Source organism: Dryas octopetala, chromosome 2 (assembly GCF_963921425.1).
Source record: "Dryas octopetala chromosome 2, drDryOcto1.1, whole genome shotgun sequence".
Classification (NCBI taxonomy): domain Eukaryota; kingdom Viridiplantae; phylum Streptophyta; class Magnoliopsida; order Rosales; family Rosaceae; genus Dryas; species Dryas octopetala.
Window position 1 is genome coordinate 28,674,532 of NC_141367.1, and position 23,966 is coordinate 28,698,497.

Here is a 23,966-nt window from a genome sequence, read left to right on the forward strand (position 1 = left end):
TTTTATTTAATTAATAATAATTATATAACTAAATAATTTTTAATTGAATTAATTTTTTATAAAGAAAATCTATAATAAATAATTTAAAAATGAACAATTCTAATGATGTGTTGGCATGGCCGAAATCAAAATTTGGAGAAAAAATAAGGTGAAGGTAGCCAAAGGTGACGCAAGTATTGTTCTAAATCTGGATGACGATGGAATCTTCTTCAAAATATTCGCAAGAGCTCACTTGCAGTCATCCATAAAAGCCTTGTCAAGTTGACACCCAATAAGACACTACATTTCTTTAGCTTGAGGCTTCAGCTTATCATCTTTTCCGACAGGTCAGTCCTAAGTTCTACTTCATGTGTTGTTGTTGCTGGAATTTCAATACCCATTTGCTTGTTTTGTGGTTTTTCAGCTACCTGTTTACTTTTATGCTACTATATTATGAATTTGGAAAATGGGTTTTCCATAATTTTCAATTGACTGTCTGGGTTCTATCTTATATTGTAGGCAGGATGAGAAAGTTGGAACTTTTCTTCTTTGCAATCACACTGGTTCTTGCAACCCTTCAAGAGGTGAGGTCTCATGGAGATCAGCCTTTGTCGAAGATTGCTATTCACAAGACAGTGTATGCAATTCATGACCAAGCTTATGTTAAAGCCTCCCCTACACTTCTTGGACTGAAGGTGAACTTCTAAGCACACCAAGTATTTGTCATTTGAAGACTGAGTGCCACTTCAAGCAATTGAATTTAATTTTGTCAAAATTTCTACTTTTGAGCACTTGCTGTGTGTTGGTACTGATGCAATTTTTCCTTACTCATTAATTCAGGGGCAAAATTCAGAATGGGTGACATTGGACTTCAGTTCTCCACACCCTTCAATTGATGATTGGATTGGAGTATTTTCTCCTGCCAATTTCAAGTAAATAAATTAATGGAACTTTATTTAGCTAAAGTCAACTATTGGAAACTCTAGCATGTTTGTTTTTTCTCTCCGATGATTTTGCTTTTGTCTGTCTTGCTTTATAGTAAACTAAAGAGCATTGATCAAATTGGAAGAACTTGTTTGAATTTGCAGTGCTTCAACCTGCCCTGCAGAAACTCCAAGCATGTCTTCTCCATTATTGTGTTCAGCACCTATAAAGGTTAGCACAGTGCTGCTTTTCCATGGCTAATGGCTTCCCAGCATGCTTTAAATTGAAGTGGATCCAGAGATGCAGAAGTGCATATTAAATCTGTTTTACTTTTTATTTTTATTTTCTGCAGTACCAGTATGCAAATTACTCCAATTCTAGGTACAAAGATACGGGGAAAGGTTTCTTGAAACTACAGCTGATTAACCAGAGATCAGACTTCTCTTTTGCACTATTCTCTGGTGGCTTGTCAAAGGTAGTACTTTTGACTCTTCTATAACTGGCATGTTATGTCGATAACTAATATGGCTTCTTGCATTTACAAAATTTCAGAGAACCAATGGCTGTTATCTATTGCCTTTGTACTTGGTCTTACATTCTTTTTTCTAAATAGAGGTCAAAATTGACCTTTGGGCTTTGGTTTAGGAAATTTCGTAAGAGAGAGATTATTCTACCAGCTGCTGCTTTTTTTCTATCTACTTAATTTTCCCTTGCTGCAATTTATTTATCTGTTATCTATTCATTTTATAAAATAGCCAAAGCTGGTGGCAGTATCAAATAAAGTAGCATTCACAAATCCAAAAGCTCCGGTTTATCCACGCTTGGCACAAGGGAAAATCTGGAATGAAGTAAGTACACTTTCTTCTTGGAGATACTCGTCCTGGTGTACAGAATATCACATTGCAATTTCCCCCCCCCAAATGTCACTTACATCTCTTTCCACTGCAATGTTGTTCTTTGTCCACAAGCTTGTGGTCAACAATTCCTCAAGGAAATAATATCTTTTTGACCTGATATTTAGATGACTGTTACATGGACAAGTGGATATGATATCATGGAAGCAATGCCTTTTGTTGAATGGGGTCCAAAAGGAGGAGACCTTGTGCGATCCCCTGCTGGGACACTGAATTTTGATCGAAACAGCATGTGTGGTGTGTTAACTTTTTCTTCACACGTGAACCTGTTTTTGCAATATATCAGGGAGTTAGCTCAAAATTCTAATATTTCATTTTTTATGTTGTTTTCTTCAGTTGATAAATGTTTTCATATGTATATATATTAATTATTTAAGACATGACTCATCTTAACCATGTATATGCTATATACACAGGTGCACCAGCAAGGACAGTGGGATGGCGAGATCCTGGATTTATACACACTTCCTTTCTGAAGGAATTGTGGCCAAACACAGTGTATGCAACATTTTCTTCTAGTATATTTCGTTGCTCTTTTGATTTTGTATAAATTTTATTTTTTTAGTGACAGGTCTGCCTTCTAACCTTTATTTTCTTTATCTATTGATTAGTTCAATTATATAATTCAATTTATTTTCCAAAGTTTAAATATTATTCAACTCTCAAAAGCATACTAGGATAGGTATAAAGGGGACTCATCCATGATTAATCGTAGTATGAGCAAATCTATACTTAAAACCATTAACATTCAGCTGTTCATGTACATGATTCTTGATGATAATGTAGGTACATCTACAAGGTAGGGCACAGATTGTCAAATGGTTCATATATTCTGAGTCGAGAATACCAGTTCAGAGCCTCTCCGTATCCTGGTCAAAATTCTCTTCAACGTGTTGTCATATTTGGTGACATGGGAAAGGTTTGGGCTCTCTGACAAAACTGTATCCATATAGAATCGCACACCCCTGTTTTTGAATATCCCACATGCAGCATAAAATAAATTTTTTTTATATGACATAAAGTAAACATGTTATTAGTTCACTCTTCTTGATTTTTCAAATTTAGGGTATTATCACATTCTTATTTCGCTGATCTGTGAAGTGGTCTATGTATATTTTAAGTCTATGAGGATGAACAAGCTGCTTTTTTTATTTTTTATTTAACAGGATATCAATTACTGGAATCTTTGTTCACTTCAAAGTTTTGCTGCTTTATGTTTTAAGATTTAATTTATGTGGACAAATTTTTGTTAATTTTATCATAACCAACTCAACAAACTTACATGCAGTTTCTCAAGTCCTTTGTTTAAACTTTAACATTACAACCTTGCAGGATGAAGCTGATGGATCCAATGAATATAATAATTTCCAGCGTGGCTCTCTCAACACTACTAAGCAGCTTATCCAAGACCTAAAGAACATTGATATTGTCTTCCACATTGGAGATATATGTTATGCAAATGGATACATTTCACAGTGGGACCAATTCACTGCACAGGTTGAGCCAATCGCATCTGCTGTTCCTTACATGATTGCAAGGTTTGCCACTACAATACACTTCCAAGGCTTGTATAAAAATCTACTTTTCTTCACTTGGTCTTATCACTTATGTGCTGATCTATGATATTTTCTTCCAGTGGTAATCATGAGCGTGACTGGCCAGGATCGGGATCCTTTTATGGGAACTTGGATTCAGGCGGGGAATGTGGTGTCTTAGCTGAGACCATGTTTTTTGTCCCTGCTAAAAACAGGGCTAAGTTCTGGTATGGAATAATTCAAAGACAACCTGTTACACAGGGTTAGGAACTAGTCTTGAACGTTATTAGTTTTTTTTTTTTTCAGGTATTCCACTGACTATGGCATGTTCCGATTCTGCATTGCCGACACAGAACATGATTGGAGAGAAGGAACGGAGCAATACAAGTTCATTGAGGACTGCCTAGCATCGGTTGATAGACAAAAGCAACCATGGCTGATCTTTCTGGCACATCGGGTTCTGGGTTATTCTTCTGCGAGCTTTTATGCGGCTGAAGGATCATTTGAGGAACCAATGGGGAGGGAGAGCCTTCAGAAACTATGGCAGAAGTACAAGGTTGACGTTGCCGTATATGGCCATGTGCACAATTATGAAAGGACCTGTCCCATTTACCAGGTACACCATACCTCTTATGCATTGTTTGATGTGCCCTGTAGATTGAATTTCATGCTACATGCTGAGGCATGAATACACTCTTTAACATGTTTTGAAAACTTAATACTCCAGGACCAATTGAGTAGCAGCCAAAATATTGAATCCATTCATCTTTGACTTAAAATTGAACTATGAATTTATTTCCTTCTGCAGAATATATGCACCAGTAAGGAGAAACACTATTACAAGGGTACCTTGAATGGGACAATACATGTGGTTGCTGGTGGTGGAGGAGCAAGCCTTGCAGAATTCGCTCCTATTGAAACAGCATGGAGTGTCGTTAAGGACTATGATTATGGGTTCGTCAAACTCACGGCATTTGATCGCTCGAACCTGTTGTTCGAGTACAAGAAGAGCAGGGACGGAAAAGTTTACGACTCTTTCAGAATATCCAGGGATTACAGGGACATCTTGGCATGCACTGTTGATAGTTGCCCAAGTACCACACTAGCATCTTGAATTTTGACTATGAAGGGAAACGTGCTGGTTGTTGAATAATGATAACTTCACCTCATCAGGAAAATGAGATAGAGAATAATGATCATGTGCTGGTGGATGCCTTTCTTTTTTGGTGAGACTGGTGGATGCCTTTCAAATCATCATTAAATTTTGTAGAGCTCCGTGGACCGTTGCATATATAGTGTATAACAAATTAACGATAAAGGATTTGTTATCCTTTTCATTTTTAGATAATTTTCTTCATATTTAATTTCTTTTTTACTTCCATTTTCACTTCTTCTTTTTATTTATGTATAGTGGATTGGCTTTTATCGTTTCAATTTTGCTTGGGACCCAAAGAAAAATAGCTTAGAAGACGTGTTACTAACATAGAAGTAACATATAGCTAGGTTTTTTTTTTTTTTTTTTTTTTTTTGTCATAAAAAATATGGCTAGTTGGGTTGACGGTATTGGTTTAACTGTGTTTTCTTGCAGAGATGTTCCAAATTTGAATATTTCTTAAAAATAAAAGGTGACACTTAGAAAATTATCTCCGTCTAGTAATTAAAATAATTCTTTAAAAAAATTAACTGCTTTAGAAAGTAGACCATTGTATCAATTCCATGATCCTTCCACTCGTCGTATGATGTCGTCATCGAAAAGTCCGGCAACACAACACCGACCACTTCCTGTTTAGTTTTTAGTATTTGTTTATTTTGATTTTTTTTTTTGTCACATTATTTATTTGAAATGGGTAAAAATTAAATCTGTAAAGGCAGCAGAGGACTGTTTGCTGAAAGCTCTATAAAATGGGAGCACAGTCGAATCTTCTTTTAGATTCCAAAGTTGTTGCAATCATTGGAACTGACTAACCCATAATCTTATACTTGAACCGCATCACTCTCCTCTTGCACTCAGAAACCCGTAGTCCTGTTCAGTGTCTCAAGTTTGTAACCTTGTTCCGTTGTTCTTACTTGAGATTATTGATTGAATGTTTGGATGGTGTGTGGGATGAAAGAAATAAAACTAAGGTGGGCAATTCTGCTGGTTCTTGCTACCCTTCAAGAGGCAAGTTCTCATGGAGAGCAGCCTCTTTCAAGAATTTCTATTCAAAAGGCAACCTTTGCTCTTCATGACCTTGCTTATATTAAAGCCTCTCCTACACTTCTAGGATTAAGGGTAAGCTTCAAAAATTTTGTGTTTGTTTATCTCTTTCTCACTATTTATTATTTGCACTCATAATTTTGAAAGGGTAGTTTGGTTTTGATTGCCTCTTATGGTCTCTAATTCTACAACACCTTATGAAGTGGGATGGTCATGTATGATATTATTGAGTCTTCTAAATTTCTAATTACTGAGACAGAATTTAGGTGTATTTGGTTGATGGGTTTTTTTTCACTGTTTTAGGGGCAAGACACAGAATGGGTGACGCTGGAATTTGGTACTGATAACCCGTCGATTGATGACTGGATTGGGGTATTTTCTCCTGCTAATTTCAGGTAAATAAGTGCTCTTGTGTTGCCCTTCTGCCTAAATTTGGCTTCAGTCAACATTTGAACCTTCTGGAATGATTTTGTTTTAAATATTTTCCTTAATTCTTGTGTTTTGTGGTTAAATTCAATGGAATTGGGCTGATTGGAATCAATTCAACTTCACCCTTTTCAGTGCTTCCATATGCCCTGAGGAAAATTCAAGAGTTTATCCTCCATTGTTGTGTTCTGCACCTATTAAGGTTCGTCCAGCACTACTCTGCAATGATTTTTTTACATTGCTTCTTCAGCTGTCTTTCCTTCCAAGTGTAAAAAGAGCTACAGAAGTAACATGAAACTGTTTCCTTTTCCAGTATCAGTATGCAAATTACTCCAGTCCTGAGTACAAAGACACGGGAAAAGGTTTCTTGAGGCTTCAGCTGATCAACCAGAGATCGGACTTTTCTTTTGCGCTATTTTCTGGTGGTCTATTGAATGTATGGTGAAAACTGTCTTGGCTATATTGTCTGCATAGTCATGTGATAACAAGTTTTTCTTGAGAACTATCAGTGGTTTTTATGCATTGGCTTTGTTATCCAAATACCAGCTAGTCAATCTTGTTGCATGCTTATAATCTAGCTGAAAAAAGGCTTCTTTTGCAACTATGTAATATTCTCCATGTTTTTGTCTCTTTCACATAAAAGATTAGTTTGAGTACTGTGGTTTTTCGGCAATTGAACCTTTGATTTAATCGTGAAGCTGCAATTTTTATTCTTTATTTTATTTTTAATAGCCAAAGGTGGTGGCGGTCTCCAATCTTGTAGCTTTCTCAAATCCAAATGCACCAGTTTACCCACGCATAGCACAAGGAAAATTATGGAATGAAGTAAGTTCAATTTCCTCTTGTTGCAATCCTCAAAGCACATAGCACATGAAAATAATAAGGAGGCTATCTTATTGCAGCATTTTTAAAGAGAGGTTTTCATTACACCTTATTTATTTTCCTTCCGACTGAAAACTGTGCATCTATGCACAAGTTTGTGTTGAACTTTTTCTTTATCTTAACCAGGTTTCATGACTACTAACGTTTCTTTCAAGAAAAATATATTTAAGATAACACTTATTCAGGTAATAATATGGTTCTGTACCTAAACTCAGATGACTGTAACATGGACAAGTGGATATGGGATCAATGAGGCAGAACCTTTTGTTGAATGGGGTCCAAGAGGAGAATATATTCGTTCCCCAGCTGGGACGCAAACTTTTGATCGTAATAGCATGTGTGGTATGTAACTTTCTTGTAAATTTATCCTATTTTTGTATGGTTAAAGCCTCTTAAAACTTGTGGGTTTACAGTTTATCCTGTCAATGTACATGCACAGGTGCACCTGCAAGAACAGTTGGATGGCGTGACCCTGGATTCATACACACTAGTTTTCTGAAGGAGTTGTGGCCAAACAGAGTGTATGTTTAAATTATGTATGATCTCTTGAAAGATGAGTGAGTTTGATGATAATTTGCTAACCACATGAATTTTAAGATGCAACCATGAACTACTAGATGAGTACCATCTTAAAAGTTTCACCATCAGCTGTTGGATTTTATGATGAGTCACCAGTTAATATGAAGCTTAATTTTTGCAGGTATACATACAAGCTGGGGCATAGATTGTTCAATGGTACATATATTTGGAGTCAAGAGTATCAGTTTAAAGCATCTCCTTATCCTGGTCAAAATTCTTTACAGCGGGTAGTCATTTTTGGTGACATGGGAAAGGTTTGAACTCTCTTGGAACATTTGTGTGCATATAGTAAACCAAATCCTAGTTTCCTTAGGATCATTGTTTACCTTTCTTTAAATAATTGCTGTTTAATTCAATGAAATTGTGGATTCCCAAATGTTATGAGCTTCTTATGGTATGGTTGTGGAGGCCAATCACTTTATGTAGTTTCTGATTTCCGTTTAATCTTTCTCCATGCAGGATGAAGCTGATGGTTCCAATGAATATAACAATTTCCAGAGAGGCTCTCTTAACACCACTAAGCAGCTCATTCGAGACTTGAAAAACATTGATATTGTCTTCCATATTGGGGATATATGTTACGCAAATGGCTACCTTTCACAATGGGACCAATTTACTGCACAGGTTGAGCCAATAGCATCAACTGTCCCTTACATGATTGCAAGGTTTGTCATTGTTTAATAACACAACTTGTTTCAGCAAGAGTTTGTCTCTCTCTGATTTCGTTGATTTTCAATTTTTCCTTTCAGTGGCAACCATGAACGTGACTGGCCAGGATCAGGTTCTTTCTATGGAAACATGGATTCTGGAGGAGAATGTGGTGTGTTGGCTGAAAATATGTTCTATGTTCCCACTGAGAACAGTGCTAAGTTTTGGTACGGACCACAATTACCTATCCATACACATATTATTCAATAGCAACCTTATTTAGTTTGCAGGATTCAATAAATTTGGGAACTATCTAGTTTTATGGAGAACAGAGAGAGAGAGAGAGAGAGCTAGTCTTACATCTTCTATTTTCACTTGTTCTAGATTCGTAGGAAATTTTATGTTCTGATCATGATTTTTTCTTAATCCAGGTACTCCACTGACTATGGCATGTTTCACTTCTGCATAGCAGACACAGAGCATGATTGGAGAGAGGGAACAGAACAATACAAGTTTATTGAGCACTGCTTAGCATCAGTCGATAGGCAGAAGCAACCATGGTTAATCTTTCTGGCACATCGGGTTCTGGGATATTCTTCTTGTAGCTATTATGCAGAAGAAGGGTCATTTGAGGAACCAATGGGGAGGGAGGACCTCCAAAAACTTTGGCAGAAGTACAAAGTTGACATTGCCATCTACGGCCATGTGCATAACTACGAAAGAACCTGTCCCATATACCAGGTACATTTTCTCTTGTTCATGCATTGATGATTTGAAGGAAAATAATCGCAACCCTCATTCCATTACATCGAGATTCTACAATTAGTAACTAACGATAGAAGTGTTGTTGTCTCTTGGTGACAGAATATATGCACCAATGAAGAGAAGCACTATTATAAGGGCAGCTTGAATGGAACAATACATGTGGTTGCTGGTGGTGCAGGAGCAAGCCTGTCAACGTTTACCACCCTCCAAACAAAATGGAGTATTTTCAAGGACTATGATCATGGATTTGTCAAACTCACAGCATTTGATCACTCAAACCTCTTGTTCGAGTACAAGAAGAGCAGGGATGGACAGGTTTATGACTCTTTCAGAATATCCAGAGATTATAGGGACATCTTGGCCTGCACTGTTGATAGTTGCGCAAGCACAACACTAGCATCATGAATTCATGATCTGGTTATATAAGTAAATATTTGTTAATATAGAATAAAATGAAAATCTTAAGATGTATATTTATACCAGGAGCGTTCGGCGTTCCTGTGGCAATTCAATGCACCTGCATAATTTATAATATCAAATATTGAGATAATATCCTCAATATTTATAGGGACTATATACACTGATATTAGTCATTAGATGTAACATTTAATATCAATATTAAATATCAAAAATTTAATATATTTCTTTCAAAATTTACATCTAATTTTTCTCAATATTTCCATTGAATTTCCACACTCTTAATATTTTCATTAGCATTTAATATATGCATTGCAACTTTTTTTAAAGTGTCAATTACAAATAAATTAATAAATATTTTTAATATTACAAATTAGTCAATGAACTTTTTCATAATTTTATTTTAGTCACCATTGACCAAAATAAAATAAAATAAAATACCATAAATCAATAAACATACATTATTATGCAAATTTAGATTTGTATTAGGTTTGTCTTTGATTGTTATGCAGCAAAACGGCTTTGGGTTTAACTCGCGGGTTTTGAGCCTGAGACCTAAAACTTTAGCCATAAGCTCTATAACTCTAATTCTAAACCATAAACCACATTTTTAAATCCTAAACTTTGTTTATATATCTAAACTTCATTTCTATACCCTAAATCAAATTCAGGGTAATATCGTAATTTTATACTCATAAGTAATGAAAAAAACGGAATAGACAAATTAATATTTTTCAATACATCAAAATATATGACATTAACAAGTGGATTTAGCTTAGTGACTAAAGTGGGATTAAATATCAAAACTTATTGGCCTTTATGAGAAAAGAAACCCAACATGGACCATTATGTAATATTGAAATGTTTTATCAATTTAAATGTAATTTTCAATTTTTTTAAAAATTCCTTTTCAAACAGCACACATAAATAACGTAATAGAAAGTATCAAAGTTCCCTAGCCAAAAAAAAAAAGTGAGACTCATTTTGGCTTATACAGTTATACCAACTCCAAAATCCAAATTGATACGTTTGACTTGTTTGGACCAAAAATGGAAAAAAAAGTTAAAATAGAAAACAGGTAATACTGTACAAGCCAACAGGAGCACTGGACCAGGCTGACCAGCATCCCAATTTCACTATGCATCTCTAACCTGGCCGTTACTTGTAGCCTACTAAAAATTTTATTCCTACCAAACAAGACAATGGTATTCTTTTCTTTTGGATTCATTATTATTGTTTTTCCTTAGAAACACCCAACCATTTTGAAATACAAAGAAGAGTAAATAAAATAAATTTGATCTCCATCCTTTTTCTTCTTCTTTTTTGTATGCCTTGATTTATTAAAGCCGTCGTTTCATTAGATAAGTTGCCAGCTCTGCAACTTCTTCATCAACCTGGAAATTGGTTTTGTTTTCTTGAAGCCTGTTCATCAACAAGGACAATCATATTGTTGCATTTCTCTGCCAAGTATTTGCATAAATGGTTTTACAGGGAAAGGAAGGTTTATCAGAAACAGTTCATGGACAATCCGAAATTCTTGGTGATTCAGTAATGGGTTCAGCTTCTACTAGTGGTGGTGATGGTGAAGAGCGTTTAGCTTCAAAAGAAATAAAAAGAACTGGGGATGGGATGGGGAGGCTGACCGAGTCTTCTGGTGAATTGGTTTCTGATTTTGTTGTGACAGGAAAAGCTGCTGGTTGTTATTATGGACTAAAGAAAAACAGATCTCTTAGGATTAGGTCTAATGGGTATTCTTTTAAAGCACTTAATTCTATAGGAAGTTGCTCACTGGCTCAGGTGGTGTTGTATTGGGAGCATGCTAGAGTGGAAGAGGATGCGTATAGTTCATGTACTTCACCATGTATTTTGACACTGAGGCCATTATTGGTTCATTTCAATGAGGTGTGGTTGGAAAGTGAGGAAAATGAGGTTGAAAGGAAATGTGGCTTGAAAGAGAGTCAGGAAGAGCTTTTGGGTTCATTTGAGCAAAGAAATTGGAAGCAAAATATGGAAAAGGCACATCGGAGGCGAAGGCGGAGGAGATGTAGCAGCTCAACTACAAGGGTGTCTGATGGACAGTTCCATTCACAAGGTTCTAGACTATTCTTATGTTATAATGAACTTGCTATCTATACATGTTTGCTCAAAGTTCAAGTCTTTATTTACATGATATTTTGTTCCTTCTCAGTATACATTGTGCTTAAATTTCTTTTACTTTATCAGGTTCCCCAAATGGCATGCTTCTTTTCTTTGTTGGAATCACTGTTGGAATCATGTATACTATTATTGCTCATAAAAGAGAAGTTGACAAGTTAAATGAGTTGTTGAAGCATACTCAGAAGTTGGTCCAAGATTTACACGAGGAGGTAGAGATGAAAGACTCGTTTAAATTGGAGTTCAGTAGTGAGGGTTTTGAATCCCAGGGAACTGAGAAGCAAACCTCCCTCAATGGCACACCAACTGCATTGTCTACTGAGCAAGAATGGGAGAAAATTGAGAAGTCTGAAAAATGTGTTTCCAAAAAGCTCAATGATCAGAGGGTAGATGATACTGAAGGAATGAGCAAGATTGAGGCAGAGCTCCAAGCTGAACTAGAGCTTTTGGAACTAAACATCAAGACATACAGTTTAAATAGAATATCAGATGATGTGGAGGTAATTATGCACCTAAATCATTTTAATTATTCTGCGTATTATTTGTCTTATCTTATTGCAGAAAAGCCTACGATCCTGCTATGAGAAACCCAATTGGGTTAATTCCTAAAACAGACGTGAAAGCTCATAACGACACCACGGTCGACTCTTGCCTTTCCCTTTCTTGAATAAAAAAGGAAAATTAAGAACAACTTTACAATTTCTTTCTTGAGAAATTGCATGTCAATTATCACCATAGTTTACAGCAAGAAGGTTTCTGTGGTTATCAATGAGTACTTGTCAAGTTGAGATAAAAGTTCAATGGTGTTGTATATACAAGCAAGGAAAAAAATGAATTTTCTTTAATGTGGTATAATATTTGTATAATTGGACTTTTCTTTGCAGCTGGATCCTGAGCCAAACCATGATGTAAGAGTACTAAGAGGGACCCCCACCAATTACATTCACAGGGCAAACAAGGCTGTGTCGCCTAGGGAGCTGAGTTTGTGTCTATATGAGGTGATTGAGTCGAGGCTTGAAGCACGCATCATGGAGCTTGAGACAGCACTTGAAGATAGGGAAAAGAGGGTGCCATTCCATGGATTTGGAATATGTAATATCTCAGAGGGGCTTCAAGGTAGAATCTTCATGCCCAAGTTATCCCAATCTTTATGCATGAATGTAGTGACATGAACCAATGAGGCTAATGAAGAGATTACCAAGATGACTTAAACAGATGATGGATGGATGTACATACATATGGATGCATGTATGTATGTTAAGCTGAAGAACACATTAGAAATTTAGCGAGCAGCCTAGTCAAAGTGTGTTTTTCCTTTTCCTTGATTAAAAAAAATAATCCAAATTCTTTTTTCTTTTTAAGAAATCAAAATTCAATTTCACTGAAAGAATCTGAGTCTTCATTTTCATTGAAGTAGTTTGCTCTATGTACTTTACAATGGAAAGATCCTTTTGTACCTAAAATAAATCAGGAAAGAGAAGTACAAGAACCCACAGGCAACACCAGTAATAACAAGAACCCAACTGAATGTAGATGGATTATCAAAAACAGAAGCCTCAAAATTCATTCCAAATACCGCTGTAACAGAAGCAAAAATTGTAGCCATGAAGGTAGCTGCTGTAAGAAGCAACTCAAATTTTATCAGATGGTTCTGAACATTGCCCTGTCCATGAACAGAGTGTATTAAAATTCATTTGTAAATATATTATAGTAATTCAAAGAAATAAAGGGAAAAGGCAATCAATGAAATAGACAAATACAAGTTGTTAATCACTCCTTACCAATTTAATGTTAATCAGATCTTCAGTATCATCAATGTATTCTTTTAGCTGCATCAACAATACAAGAAACCAATATTTCAATAAGTGTCCGCATAACTCAACTTTTCCAAAAAAAGAAGAGTGATAATGCCACAGGGTCTCTCTCTCTCTAAAAACCTAAAAACTATAAATGTATAATATATATATATATATATATTCACTGAACAACAAACATCTCATACCGATAACAACTTGCTGAGAGTATGGTCGATCACAACAAAGTATGCTTCAAGCAGCATTTCCAATTGATCAATGTTTTCTCCGCTATTAGATGAGCTAATTAAGCTTCCATGTCTGCTTGAACCCACAATACTGCTAAAAGCTCTTTGCAATTTCATTGCTCCACTGATTGACCCCACTGGTGAAACAGGAGCAGATTTTGAAACCGCTCTTTCCTCACCTGAGGTGTTAGTTTGAAAACCAAGGTCACTTAAGGGATAACCCTCTGACCTTTGTTTCTTCTCAGTTAAGTACATCTCAGCCATGTCACCGTCATCATCCATGAGATGTTCTATTTCATCACGGACCTAGAAAAAATTAAAAAGCAATTTTATTGAGGAGATGGAAAGCATACAGATATTATGAAACGGATGGCTCTATTGGCACCCAAGTTTTTGCTCACTAAGACTCCCAAATTTTTTCCAACTTTATAAATCCTATTTTACCCTATATATACAAAACATTTGATATATATATATAACTCCCATTCCCCCTCCCCCGCTGCTCCCCTTTTAAAGATATTTTAAGTTTGAAAAATAGAAATAAATGAGGGTAGAATGAAAACATCAATACCTTTAAAGGGAGAGAGCAAATTTTAGGGTGCCAATAGAATCACCCTTACGAAACTAAACATATTCTATCATCTTTTACCTTCTGAACTCGTTGATTCAAGGCAAGGAGGTGGCCTTTGAGCCTACGCACACGCTCTAGATTAAGAGTGTTAATCGATGTTGCTAGTTCATCCAGCACTGGGTATATCTCCATTGCCAGTTCTTTTACCTATCATATTAATGAACTTCATTAATGTAATGGATTTGTGCTGATGATGATTCCTGCTTCATTTTCCTGGTATTGTTCAAAGTTTTCTTCATATGATCTAAGAACTCATAATTCAAATATAGATAGTTCTGAAAGATAACATTTACATGACTAAGGACTTTACCGGTTTGGTGATAACTATACCTCTGGAAGTAGTGAACAAAAGAATTTTCTGGGGTTATCTAAAACATAAATGCAGCATGTACCAAATTTAGTTGAAAGTTTTGTGCTGCAGAGAGATGGATACCTGAGCATCTAGAGACATGCAAGTCAGTTCCAAAGCCAGCTCCAATGCTCTAAACTCAAAAGGCAAGTCATCTGAATCAAATTAGACTCGTTGTCAGAAATGCATTCAACATTTAGTTTAACTTTGATGATTAAAAAAGTTAAAGGAATAAAGAAAAATCTTAAATTTTGGAAGAGAACAAGTTGTCACTTAGTGGAACCCCTTTTTCCTGTCAAATAACTAAATAAGATATTTTTTTAGGAATGGCAAAAAGGGTTATCACTCAGATACATGAGAAAAGTATGAGTAAACCCCTCAAGCAAATAAAGGCCATCAGGTATTAGGTAGAATTAGTTTCCTAACCAGATTGATCTTTGTTTGACTGAAGGCGTTTGCACAATTCAGACTTGTACTGAACAACACATCCATCCAGGGAATTCATCAGGATAACTTCATCAGCTGTGATTATACACCTTATCTGTTCAAGATTAACAACTATAGCTTTCTCCCTTCCTAATATTGTAGAAGGGTAAATGAACAAAGGGTCCAAAAGTCGGAGATCTCTTGCAGGCAAAGAACAATGTCTCATTATAGAAGCCTTGTCAAGCTTCAAAATGTTTGAGTTCCCAAATGGATCAATCTTTATCCAAGAACGACTTCCATGACCTCTCTTCTTCAGTGCCTGGATACCAGCCGACCCACGAATTCCATTTGCATAAAAGTGAACACTTCTGGTGTTATTAGAAGAGGTGGATTCTGGAAGTTCAGACGGAAGTAAAGGGGATTGTGATTCTTCCATTGGATTTTATTCACCCTGCTTTGGGTGCTAATCCAGAATCTGTAAGAAGACGACGTACATGTTGGGGCATATTAAATGGTACCAAAATTCAACACCAAGCAACCACAGCCATGTTTGAGCAAGCTAGATATTGGTGATTGTATGTGTATGAAAGCGCAACCACTATATCGATGTTGATCCATGTTCTTGGTGCATGCCTAAAGTAGAATCTGAAAAAATGTAAAGTGAAAATGAGAAACCCTTTTCAATTGATTGTTCCAAAAAGTAAAATTTCATGAATGAGAGAAAATAAGAGTGAATTTATGCACGAATCACAATGCTGGAAAACGCCACATTGAATGAAGAAAGTAACTAATATCAATTGATGAACTCTTCTGGGTACAAGGAAGAAGAAAATGGAACTTTAAAATCTTAGACGCCTCATGTTTGAGTCTCAACAAGAGACTATACCACAACTCAATTGAGTCTGATATTGCCAATGTGGTTACCATATGAAATTGACTACACTAAAGGCTAAATAGGACATCAGAAATGAAACCCAGAAATATGGTTCAACTAACTCCAACCCGGATGAGAAGTAAAAGTAACACGAACAAGTTCGATTTCTAAACTGAAGTGAAAACTCAATTAACCTCATGTCTTTTTGTGGGTTCGGAAAACCCAGAAATCAAAACTATTTTCCATAAAAGGCATGTATTAAAAATTTAAAACTCTCAAGCAGGAGCACCCAAACCCAATCCGCACCAGACATCAATTTCCACAAAAAATCAAAGAATGAAAACGAATACCCATCAGTTTAAATGATAATTACTAAACAATCAGATAACCCCATTGAGGGGAAATCAGCGAACGACAAAGAATCTAAGAAAACCCAGATAGAAAAATCAAATAATAGCGAAAATTACCTCGAGAAAAGTCAAATAATAGCCTGGGAATGAGAGATGCGCGATAGCTGAAAGTTAGAGAAGCAGAGCGTGTGCAGCGTGCTCCCTATCTCGATTAACAGAAAATCCCAGAGATATGCTTCCAGGAATCACCATCTACATCTTTGTCATTCTATTTATCAGTATTATGTTGCTCTTTGGGTCTGCATTCATTCTACTGTGTTTGTTTAAATTGTTTTGTTCTTTATGAATTTTAAATGTTACCAAAACTAGCACTAATTTATTATTTAATCATTTGTCCTTCGGTCCTTCGGTCCTTCCAGATAAAAAACAAGAATAATTATGGCCAAAGTTGAGATTCGAGAATATTACAAGTTTAAAACAAAAGGTTAAAAAGTCAAGGATATTATAATCCTTTTCATAAAAAAGTTGCGTGACTAATATATTACCACGTCGTATATATTAGAATGAATTTTAAAAAATATTATTTAAAAATTAAGGTTTTAAATTTTGTTTTAAATAAATTGATGTGTGTATAATTTGAATGAGCTAATGCCACTAACATAACAATCACATGTATACAATTTCTCAACTACTTGCCACTTGAAAGCTATGGAAAAACATTAGAACTCATTAAATATTACGTTTTATTTTGTTCGTTGTTTATACTTTTTATGATTTTTTTAAGGTTAGTGAAAGATGTCCACTTTTGACATCCCCATCGAAAACTAGCCTTTTTTTGAATTTTTTCTTTCTAAACTATAGTGTTATTGTCATCAATTAATGGTATTAAATAATAATAGACCAAAGTAAACTTTTAAAGTTAATCTAAGTGGTGGGAGGATATTAGAACTGAGATATGTTAAGGATTTGACCTCTCTCAATGTAATAAAAAAAGATAAAATATACTAACATAACTTATTTATTAATCATATCTTTACAAACTAAAACCTTCAAATTCAATTCATACAATACTAAAGAATATACCTAAAGTAATCATTTTATTCATAACATATCAATTGAAACAACAAACTGTTAGACAGGGGCGTAGCCATTAGTTGGTTGGCCCAAATGTTTTTTCATTTTTTACTTTGTAATTTTATAATTTAAATTATTTTAGCCCACCTTAATCTCAATCTCTAACCCACTTCAGTCTCCATCTTAAGCCCAATTCTCTTTTCTGATTTAACTCATTTATTATAGTTCTACTCTTTTACAAATTTAGCCCACCCAAATTTTATATCATGACCCCGCCTTGTTGGTAGACTAATATTATTTCGCTCTATTTTTAACTACTCTACCTTTTTTTTTTTTTAATTTTGGGGCCATAACTACTCTACCTTTTTGAACCATGGAAAGCTGGTCATCAGGTCATGTATGCTGGGCTCTTCCCAATGTTAGCAAATTGTATCATTTACGTTCACACGCACATTGTATCGCTTACACTGGTATCAACTATCACATAACAATCGATATTAATCAATTCACTTACAATTGAATTTGAGTCATGTTACCTTGTCATGATTAAAATCATGCAAAATCTTGTCACAAGTCACAACTCGATATAAAATTATCCTTACAAACTAATTACTGACACATTGTGTCACTTACACCGATATAAACTATTATATAATGATCAATATTAATTAATTAACTTACAATTGAATTTGAGTTATGTTATCTTGTCATGTTCAAAATCATGCAAAATCTTGTCACAAGTCACAACATGATATAAAATTATCCTTACAAATTAATTACTGATTTAGTAGTATTTTCATCTACTTAATTTTGAAATCATCCTCCCAAATATTAAAAAAATAAAATTCATTCCATCTAAGATGACCCTAAAGTAGCTTTACAAGAAAAAAACAAAAGTGATGCTATTTGTACACTCATTTTTCTCTCACTAAACACCTCTCTCTCATTTATTAAATTACAATTAATGACCATAATACCCTCATTACATACCCATCACCACCTCCAAGTCCAGACCCACCTCGACCCCACCATTGTCGGTGCCGCCCTATCGCTGATGGTTCAAACCGACGATCGGCCTCCCCCTTCTCTTTCCCTCTTTCTATGTCTCTCTCCCTCCCCTCTGTCTCTTTTTTGCCTTTCTCTCCCCTATCTCTTTCTCCTTCTTCTTCCCTATTAAGGAAAAGGCCAGCCCCGCCCCACCCCTTCCCTGCCTCGCCCTGCTCAGTCAAGCTCCGCCCCACCCAACCTCGCCTTACCTTGATCCGCCCCACCCAACCCAGCGGCAACGCACAGTGAGATCAAGGTCGGAGGTGGGATCGTACTTGTGTGGCTAGGTTGGGTTGAAAAGCCAGAGAAAGAAATGGAGAGAAGAGAGAGGGGAGATAGGAGAAATAGGGAGAGAGAGAGAGAGAGAGAGAGAGAGAGAGAGAGAAAGAAAAAAAAAGCGGGGAGAGAAGAGAGGAAGGAAAGGAAAGGAGAGGAAGGGAGGCCGGCTACTGCCGGAGTCTGCGTTGGGGGTGGGGTGGGCTGGCTGAGTTGTAGTTTTTTTTTTTTTTTTTAAATGTAAATGAGGATATTTTAAATTTTTTTAAGGTGTTTTTTAAGAAATTAGAAAAAAAAAAAAATTTGTGTGGTGAGAAAGGGGTGTGTAGTGAGAGGAAAATGAGTGCGCAGACAACAGCACTAAAAATCAAAGTGTATTTCCACTTACTGAAATGATCGATAAATCCTCATACTGTGACGTGGCGCCATATAATAGCTTGAATCCGAACACCCGAATCAGAACCCAGCATACAGGAACGTTTTACCATCGTCCAAAGAGGCGAGAGTAGTTAAAGATGGCGCGAAAGGCAGTGATCGTTAGTTACGGAGGGAACCCAAAGAAACGCCGAAAATGTCTCAAGGCCTTTCATCATCAGATTTTGATTTTCCCACGCGCAAACCCTAATTTCCCAGTTGTCATTCCTTCATTACTATTTTCATAGCCCCTACATTCCCTTGCAAAAACCAAAAACCACAATTTTCAGAAGTTCAACGCCAACAATTTCAGTCTCAGATATTTTTTTAGTAATTCTAGCCGTTTATTTCAGGTGCCTGCTTATTTTAATTTATTTTTTGTAATTTAGGGTTTATAAATCAAGGGTTTTTCTCTGTCATTTTATTTTTTTTGAATATCTGGTTTTTCGAAGATTTATGAATGCTATATTTCTCGGGCATTTTGTAGATATGATTGAGTTGAGGGAGGAGCTGCTGATTGCGATGCCGCTTCCAGCACGTTGATTATTGCGGCTATGCGCATAGGGTCATTTGGAATTGGGATCCAAAGGGCCTTTTTGTAATGATTCGAGTGAGTGTTTTGCCTTCATTATCTATTTGCTTGCCTTTTCAAATCAGTTTGAATTTAGTTCTAAAATTCATCTCTTATATCTGAAAACAAATTTCAATAGTTGATAGGGGATGTTTTTTGGCCATTGAGAAACTTCATTAAAAGAAAGGAAGGGAAATGTTGAATTTTGGATGTTTGCACAAATGTGCAAATGTAGAAATAATATCTGGTGCAGGTAATTGTTTACATAATAAAATCATGAAATTGTATATAACTGGTATGGGCTTAAATCTGTTGGTTGGTTTCATAACCCATTCATTTTGAATGGTTTTATAGTTGTGACTTGTGAGTTGTGAAAATTGATAATGACATGTGTGTTGGCGTATTAGTATACAATGCTCCTATATCTAGATGGGCATGCTTTGCTTAAGGAAGCAATTTTTCCAAACTTGGAAATCCATATTCGGTTCACACAATCAAGTTGGAAATCCATCTCATTGCGCTCTTGATTTATTTTCTGCATTCGAAAGAGATAATATCGACACTTGAAACCAAGCTGTATCAATTATTTCTGTTATGAAATTTGTTTTGGGCATGTTTCAGTTATGGACATGGAACATGGCAGCAGAAGCAGTAAGCATTTGGAAATAGTTCTTGATGGGAGTGGAGGCAGTAAGCACTCAGAAACACATCCAAAGGTTCTTGAAGGGAGTGGAAGCGGTAAGCCCTCAGAAACACATCCAAATATTATTGAGTCAGGTGTACATCCAAAGGTTCTTGACTCAGAAACACATCCAAGGGTTATTGACTCAGAAGCACATCCAAAGCTTCTTGATGGGAGTGGAGGCAGTAAGCACTCAGAAACACACCCAAAGGTTACTGATGGGAGTGATAGCAATAACCACTCGACAATACATCCGGAGGCTACCGCTAATAAAGGTGCTCTGTGTGCCTCGTCCATGAAACTAATCAGTTTTTCCTCTTCATCTTCAGCGGCATCAGAGTTGTCATTGGATGATCTCTTCCAAATGGACACAAATACAATCACCACTTCGACGCACATCACTTCCCTCCCTACACATCATGACCTCAGCTCTCTGGGTCCCGCATCAACATCTCAAGTTTCTGATGCCACTGATGGGTCGATGGTACATGATATATCACCAACAGAATCTCCTTCAATCCAAATGATGGAACGGAGTGAAGGATATGATCCTTACAGGATCCCAGCTTCTGTGTTTGAAAAAAGCAAATCCAACAATGAATTGGAATGGAGTGTTGCTTCCAATGAGTCGTTGTTTAGCATTCATTTAGGCAACAATAGCTTTTCCAGAGATCAAATACTTATGTCGGGTGATTTGGGTAAATCTGGGGAACTGACCAAATCAGGTGAGTTGTTTGTGTTTAATCCACCCCCTCCAGTTCCGGAGGTAGAAATTGAAAGAAATAGTATCGAAGAGGGGAGGGAATCTGGAGCTGAAGGAGTTGCTGATGAGACCAAGAAGGACACTGCAAGTACAAGTGCTGAAGATCATAGTGAGGGAAGGGTACCACCTCCTGTATCCTTAAAATCCCCTAGCCTCTCCCGCCGTTCTGATGGGAGTGGAGCTAGCACACGCTCTTTTGCCTTTCCAATGTACGTCTATATGCATTTTCTAATGTGAACTATGCATGGATGTACCCTGATTTTACATATGTACTGTGTATTTAGGATGGGCATACATGCAGTATTGTGTGCATAGTACAGAGTTTGTGTTCATACAATAATTTCTAGTAGGACAATGCTATATAGTCCAACTTTTCTTCTCAACTTTTTTTTCCCGACTGTGGCATTCTTGCATTAGACTCTACAAGAGTTTGTTTGTTTTTTATTTTTTATTTCTAATGCAATGATGTGGAGTGCATATCATGTGCCACATAGATTAGAAAAAAAAAAAGTTTGGGACAAAGAGTTGGTATAAGTAGCATTTTCCTTTCTAGTATTATTCATGCTCATGTAGGCACAAATTTCAGACATGCATGTCTACAGAATTTGGTGTGTGTAGGAGGCATCGTCTGTACGCATGCTCATGTATGTATATTTGCATGGAAGTTCCCAAACCTGAAACTTTCTATTTTATTGGCTAAGATCCCAAACCTTGAACTTAGTCCATGAAGATTATACCCTTTGTTTATTGAAGAAGAAAGAAGCATGCATGGCCGTTGAGCTACTGTTCGAATTGTAGCTGGCCGTTCTGCTACCCTTGGAACTGTAGCCAAAAAAAGAATGCGTTGTGATTTTTCAACCATATTTGCATGTCTCTTTAACTATAGTGGTCATCGGTAGTCCGGCTTTTAAGTGAAAACATATTGTTTACATTATAACAATATCATTTTTACTGGATTATCATGTAAATATTTGATATCTTTTCACCTCACTTGCAATCTATAGTAACTGTTATGTCCATTATGACATGGCAGATTAACAGATGGGATGAAAACTTCTGTGAAGGTAACACAAGGTACTGAAGAGCAGTGTCTGGAGCCACCCGCAGCCAAATTATTGAATAAAAAAGCAACTAAACCAAAAGTCACCTATTGGTTTCGTTGTTTTTCTTGGTGCAAGTGGGGTTGTTCTTGTCATCGTCGGAAATGGTATTGTTGTTGTTATTGAGAAATGTAAGTGCTATGGATGTTGTAAGCCTCCTTCTTGTCCATTATGAACCCTTAAGATACCTGTGCTGAGAAAAGCATATATATAGTTACACCAGATTGTTAGAAAATTCAATCACCGATGGAAAGTCTGCTCAAACTGCAACAGTTCATAGTTAGCAGTCTTTTCTACATCAGATATCTAGTTGCAATTATTTCTTCTAATATTCTAGTTTCAGGTGCAGATATCTAGTTTCATAGTTTGGTGTATGCAGACATGCTACATGGTGTGACTGTAATTGTACAATAGGCTTAATGTATCTTATAATACATATAGGATATAGCATTAGCATACAATAGTGAAACTTGTGAGCTCCCTTATTTGATTAGTCTCAGTCAAGTCATCTAGTGTGGAGCCCTGCATACTACACTAAATATGCCACCGGTTCACATTACAAAGTCATACGATTGTACGTACAACAAAGAACATTTTAGGCCTCTCCTTTGCCATATCAATATCATAAAAGGAATGTGAGCAAGTGCATGCTAGTTGCTGTGTGACAACTTTGAAGAAAAATTTTGTGTGAAAATGCTCTGTTCCAGGAAGAATGGGTGCTACCAATTACACAAAAGCAATCTGCCAATGTTGACGTACGGGAGTATTATGCATCAGAGCCCAGATCATGGGATGGAAGCAGATTTTAATATGCAGGATGGATTTGAATTTTGACTGACTGAGCATTCCAGCAGCATCAGCTGCAACTTCTTGATTTACCAGGCATGTCCGGACTCCTCAGTAGAGTGCGAGCTCATCAATATTCAAAGAATTCTTTTTGTAATGTATATAACCAATTTCACTTCCATATTTGCAGGTCCATCGATGAAATAGGATCCACAGGGGTCCTTTTAATTATTTTGACTTGGGATATACGCCTCTTGTCGAAAGAAAAAGAGAGAGAATGCTATATGTTTTTCAAATAACGCTGTCACTGAATGCATTGCCATTTCGTTGGGTCTTTTTTTTTTTTTTTGGCCATGGTTGGGTCTCTTTCTTTATTTATCCTCTTTATGAGATTATCTCTATTTTTTTTTTTTGGTCTAGAGATCATCTTGTATTTAATTTAGAGATAATTAGACTTAGGTCATTTAGAAAAACAGTTTTTAGATGGAGACTGAGGGTGAGGGTGTTTTAAAATTTATAAAAAAATTATTTTAATTCATAATAAAGTTTTTTTAATTTAGAAGAAAGTTCTTTTAATTCATAATAAAGTCCTTCTTTGATTTGAAGGGTATTTTTTTTCTATTTGAAGAGTATTTCTTCGATGCTGCATGTTAGGTTTTAATTTCGAGATTTTGGGTAAAGCCCAAAATCTTAGAGTTAAAACTTAACATAAAGCCGTCAAAGAAGAAAAATAAAAAGATTTAATTAAAAATTTTAAATCACTACCTGTTTTAGTCTAAAAAAAATTCATAAAATGAAATAAATTCGTCATCCAAAATTTCAGAGTTAAAATCTAACATAAAGTCGTTAAATAAGAAAAATAAAAAGACTTAATTAAAAATCTTAAATCACTATCAGTTTTATTCTAAAAAAGACTCATAAAATGAACTGGACTTTAAATCTTCTTTTAATTTATAAGAAATGAATCGGTAATTCTCTTCTCCTCACACGCAGGGATGCTAAGTGATATCAAAGTGTGGTCAAGTTTTCCATTGCCTTTCACCTATAAATAGGAACCTGGCCTGTTATACCTTTATTAAAAAAAATCATTTCTAACATGAGTAAAATACATTATCAGATACCATATTAGGGCAGTACAAGTAGTGGGTGTTGGATTGGCGGG

General features: G+C 36.0%; 4 protein-coding genes and 1 pseudogene across 7 annotated transcripts; 4 read left to right on the forward strand and 1 right to left on the reverse strand.

The window, feature by feature from the left end:
• The first annotated feature begins 142 nt into the window (after window positions 1-142).
• Window positions 143-4,731, forward strand: LOC147295248 (putative inactive purple acid phosphatase 1). Its single transcript, XM_086230552.1, has 13 exons — window positions 143-326; window positions 499-674; window positions 820-911; window positions 1,068-1,134; window positions 1,256-1,378; window positions 1,659-1,751; window positions 1,925-2,054; window positions 2,234-2,315; window positions 2,604-2,736; window positions 3,150-3,355; window positions 3,454-3,579; window positions 3,659-3,968; window positions 4,161-4,731. The coding sequence occupies exons 2-13, from the start codon at window positions 504-506 to the stop codon at window positions 4,464-4,466; spliced, it is 1,839 nt and encodes a 612-aa protein (XP_086086678.1). The 5' UTR covers window positions 143-326; window positions 499-503; the 3' UTR covers window positions 4,467-4,731.
• Window positions 4,732-5,241: 510 nt separating this feature from the next.
• On the forward strand, window positions 5,242-9,408 carry LOC147295249 (putative inactive purple acid phosphatase 1). Its single transcript, XM_086231170.1, has 12 exons — window positions 5,242-5,624; window positions 5,853-5,944; window positions 6,111-6,177; window positions 6,289-6,411; window positions 6,708-6,800; window positions 7,073-7,199; window positions 7,297-7,378; window positions 7,558-7,690; window positions 7,896-8,101; window positions 8,186-8,311; window positions 8,516-8,825; window positions 8,949-9,408. The coding sequence occupies exons 1-12, from the start codon at window positions 5,445-5,447 to the stop codon at window positions 9,252-9,254; spliced, it is 1,845 nt and encodes a 614-aa protein (XP_086087296.1). The 5' UTR covers window positions 5,242-5,444; the 3' UTR covers window positions 9,255-9,408.
• Window positions 9,409-10,745: 1,337 nt separating this feature from the next.
• Window positions 10,746-12,659, forward strand: LOC147295250 (uncharacterized; annotated as a pseudogene).
• A 137-nt stretch (window positions 12,660-12,796) lies between these two features.
• MGT3 (magnesium transporter 3) lies at window positions 12,797-16,442 on the reverse strand. The gene is made up of 7 exons (XM_086231686.1): window positions 16,209-16,442; window positions 14,868-15,512; window positions 14,526-14,596; window positions 14,111-14,239; window positions 13,423-13,767; window positions 13,202-13,249; window positions 12,797-13,083 (listed from the first exon to the last, which is right to left on the reverse strand). The coding sequence occupies exons 2-7, from the start codon at window positions 15,301-15,303 to the stop codon at window positions 12,853-12,855; spliced, it is 1,260 nt and encodes a 419-aa protein (XP_086087812.1). The 5' UTR covers window positions 15,304-15,512; window positions 16,209-16,442; the 3' UTR covers window positions 12,797-12,852.
• Window positions 16,443-18,911: 2,469 nt separating this feature from the next.
• LOC147295252 (suppressor SRP40-like protein) lies at window positions 18,912-23,139 on the forward strand. Of its 4 annotated transcripts, none has more exons than XR_015120901.1 (5): window positions 18,913-19,512; window positions 20,095-21,127; window positions 21,952-22,149; window positions 22,726-22,900; window positions 22,995-23,139. XR_015120901.1 is itself a non-coding variant. In XM_086234516.1 (5 exons), the coding sequence occupies exons 3-4, from the start codon at window positions 20,097-20,099 to the stop codon at window positions 22,142-22,144; spliced, it is 1,224 nt and encodes a 407-aa protein (XP_086090642.1). In that variant the 5' UTR covers window positions 18,913-19,255; window positions 19,390-19,512; window positions 20,095-20,096; the 3' UTR covers window positions 22,145-22,149; window positions 22,726-23,139. The 4 variants fall into 4 exon arrangements, 3 of the variants coding, with proteins under 3 accessions (XP_086090641.1, XP_086090642.1, XP_086090640.1); XM_086234516.1 differs by having other exon boundaries at window positions 18,913-19,255; window positions 19,390-19,512; window positions 22,726-23,139; XM_086234514.1 differs by having other exon boundaries at window positions 22,726-23,139.
• The last annotated feature ends 827 nt before the right edge of the window (window positions 23,140-23,966 follow it).

Excerpts from the sequence above, each read along its gene's own strand:
- LOC147295248 (XM_086230552.1), top strand. The coding sequence starts at position 504 with ATGAGAAAGTTGGAACTTTTCTTCTTTGCAATCACACTGGTTCTTGCA. Across the intron at positions 1,752-1,924 it reads AAGGGAAAATCTGGAATGAA|ATGACTGTTACATGGACAAG; the intron begins GTAAGTACACTT and ends CCTGATATTTAG. Across the intron at positions 3,356-3,453 it reads GTTCCTTACATGATTGCAAG|TGGTAATCATGAGCGTGACT; the intron begins GTTTGCCACTAC and ends ATTTTCTTCCAG.
- LOC147295252 (XM_086234515.1), top strand. The coding sequence starts at position 20,097 with ATGGACATGGAACATGGCAGCAGAAGCAGTAAGCATTTGGAAATAGTT. Across the intron at positions 21,128-21,951 it reads CGCTCTTTTGCCTTTCCAAT|ATTAACAGATGGGATGAAAA; the intron begins GTACGTCTATAT and ends ATGACATGGCAG.
- MGT3 (XM_086231686.1), bottom strand. The coding sequence starts at position 15,303 with ATGGAAGAATCACAATCCCCTTTACTTCCGTCTGAACTTCCAGAATCC. Across the intron at positions 14,597-14,867 it reads GTCAAACAAAGATCAATCTG|ATGACTTGCCTTTTGAGTTT; the intron begins GTTAGGAAACTA and ends AATTTGATTCAG. Across the intron at positions 14,240-14,525 it reads GCATGTCTCTAGATGCTCAG|GTAAAAGAACTGGCAATGGA; the intron begins GTATCCATCTCT and ends TTAATATGATAG.
- LOC147295249 (XM_086231170.1), top strand. The coding sequence starts at position 5,445 with ATGGTGTGTGGGATGAAAGAAATAAAACTAAGGTGGGCAATTCTGCTG. Across the intron at positions 6,178-6,288 it reads TGTGTTCTGCACCTATTAAG|TATCAGTATGCAAATTACTC; the intron begins GTTCGTCCAGCA and ends TTCCTTTTCCAG. Across the intron at positions 6,412-6,707 it reads TTTCTGGTGGTCTATTGAAT|CCAAAGGTGGTGGCGGTCTC; the intron begins GTATGGTGAAAA and ends TATTTTTAATAG.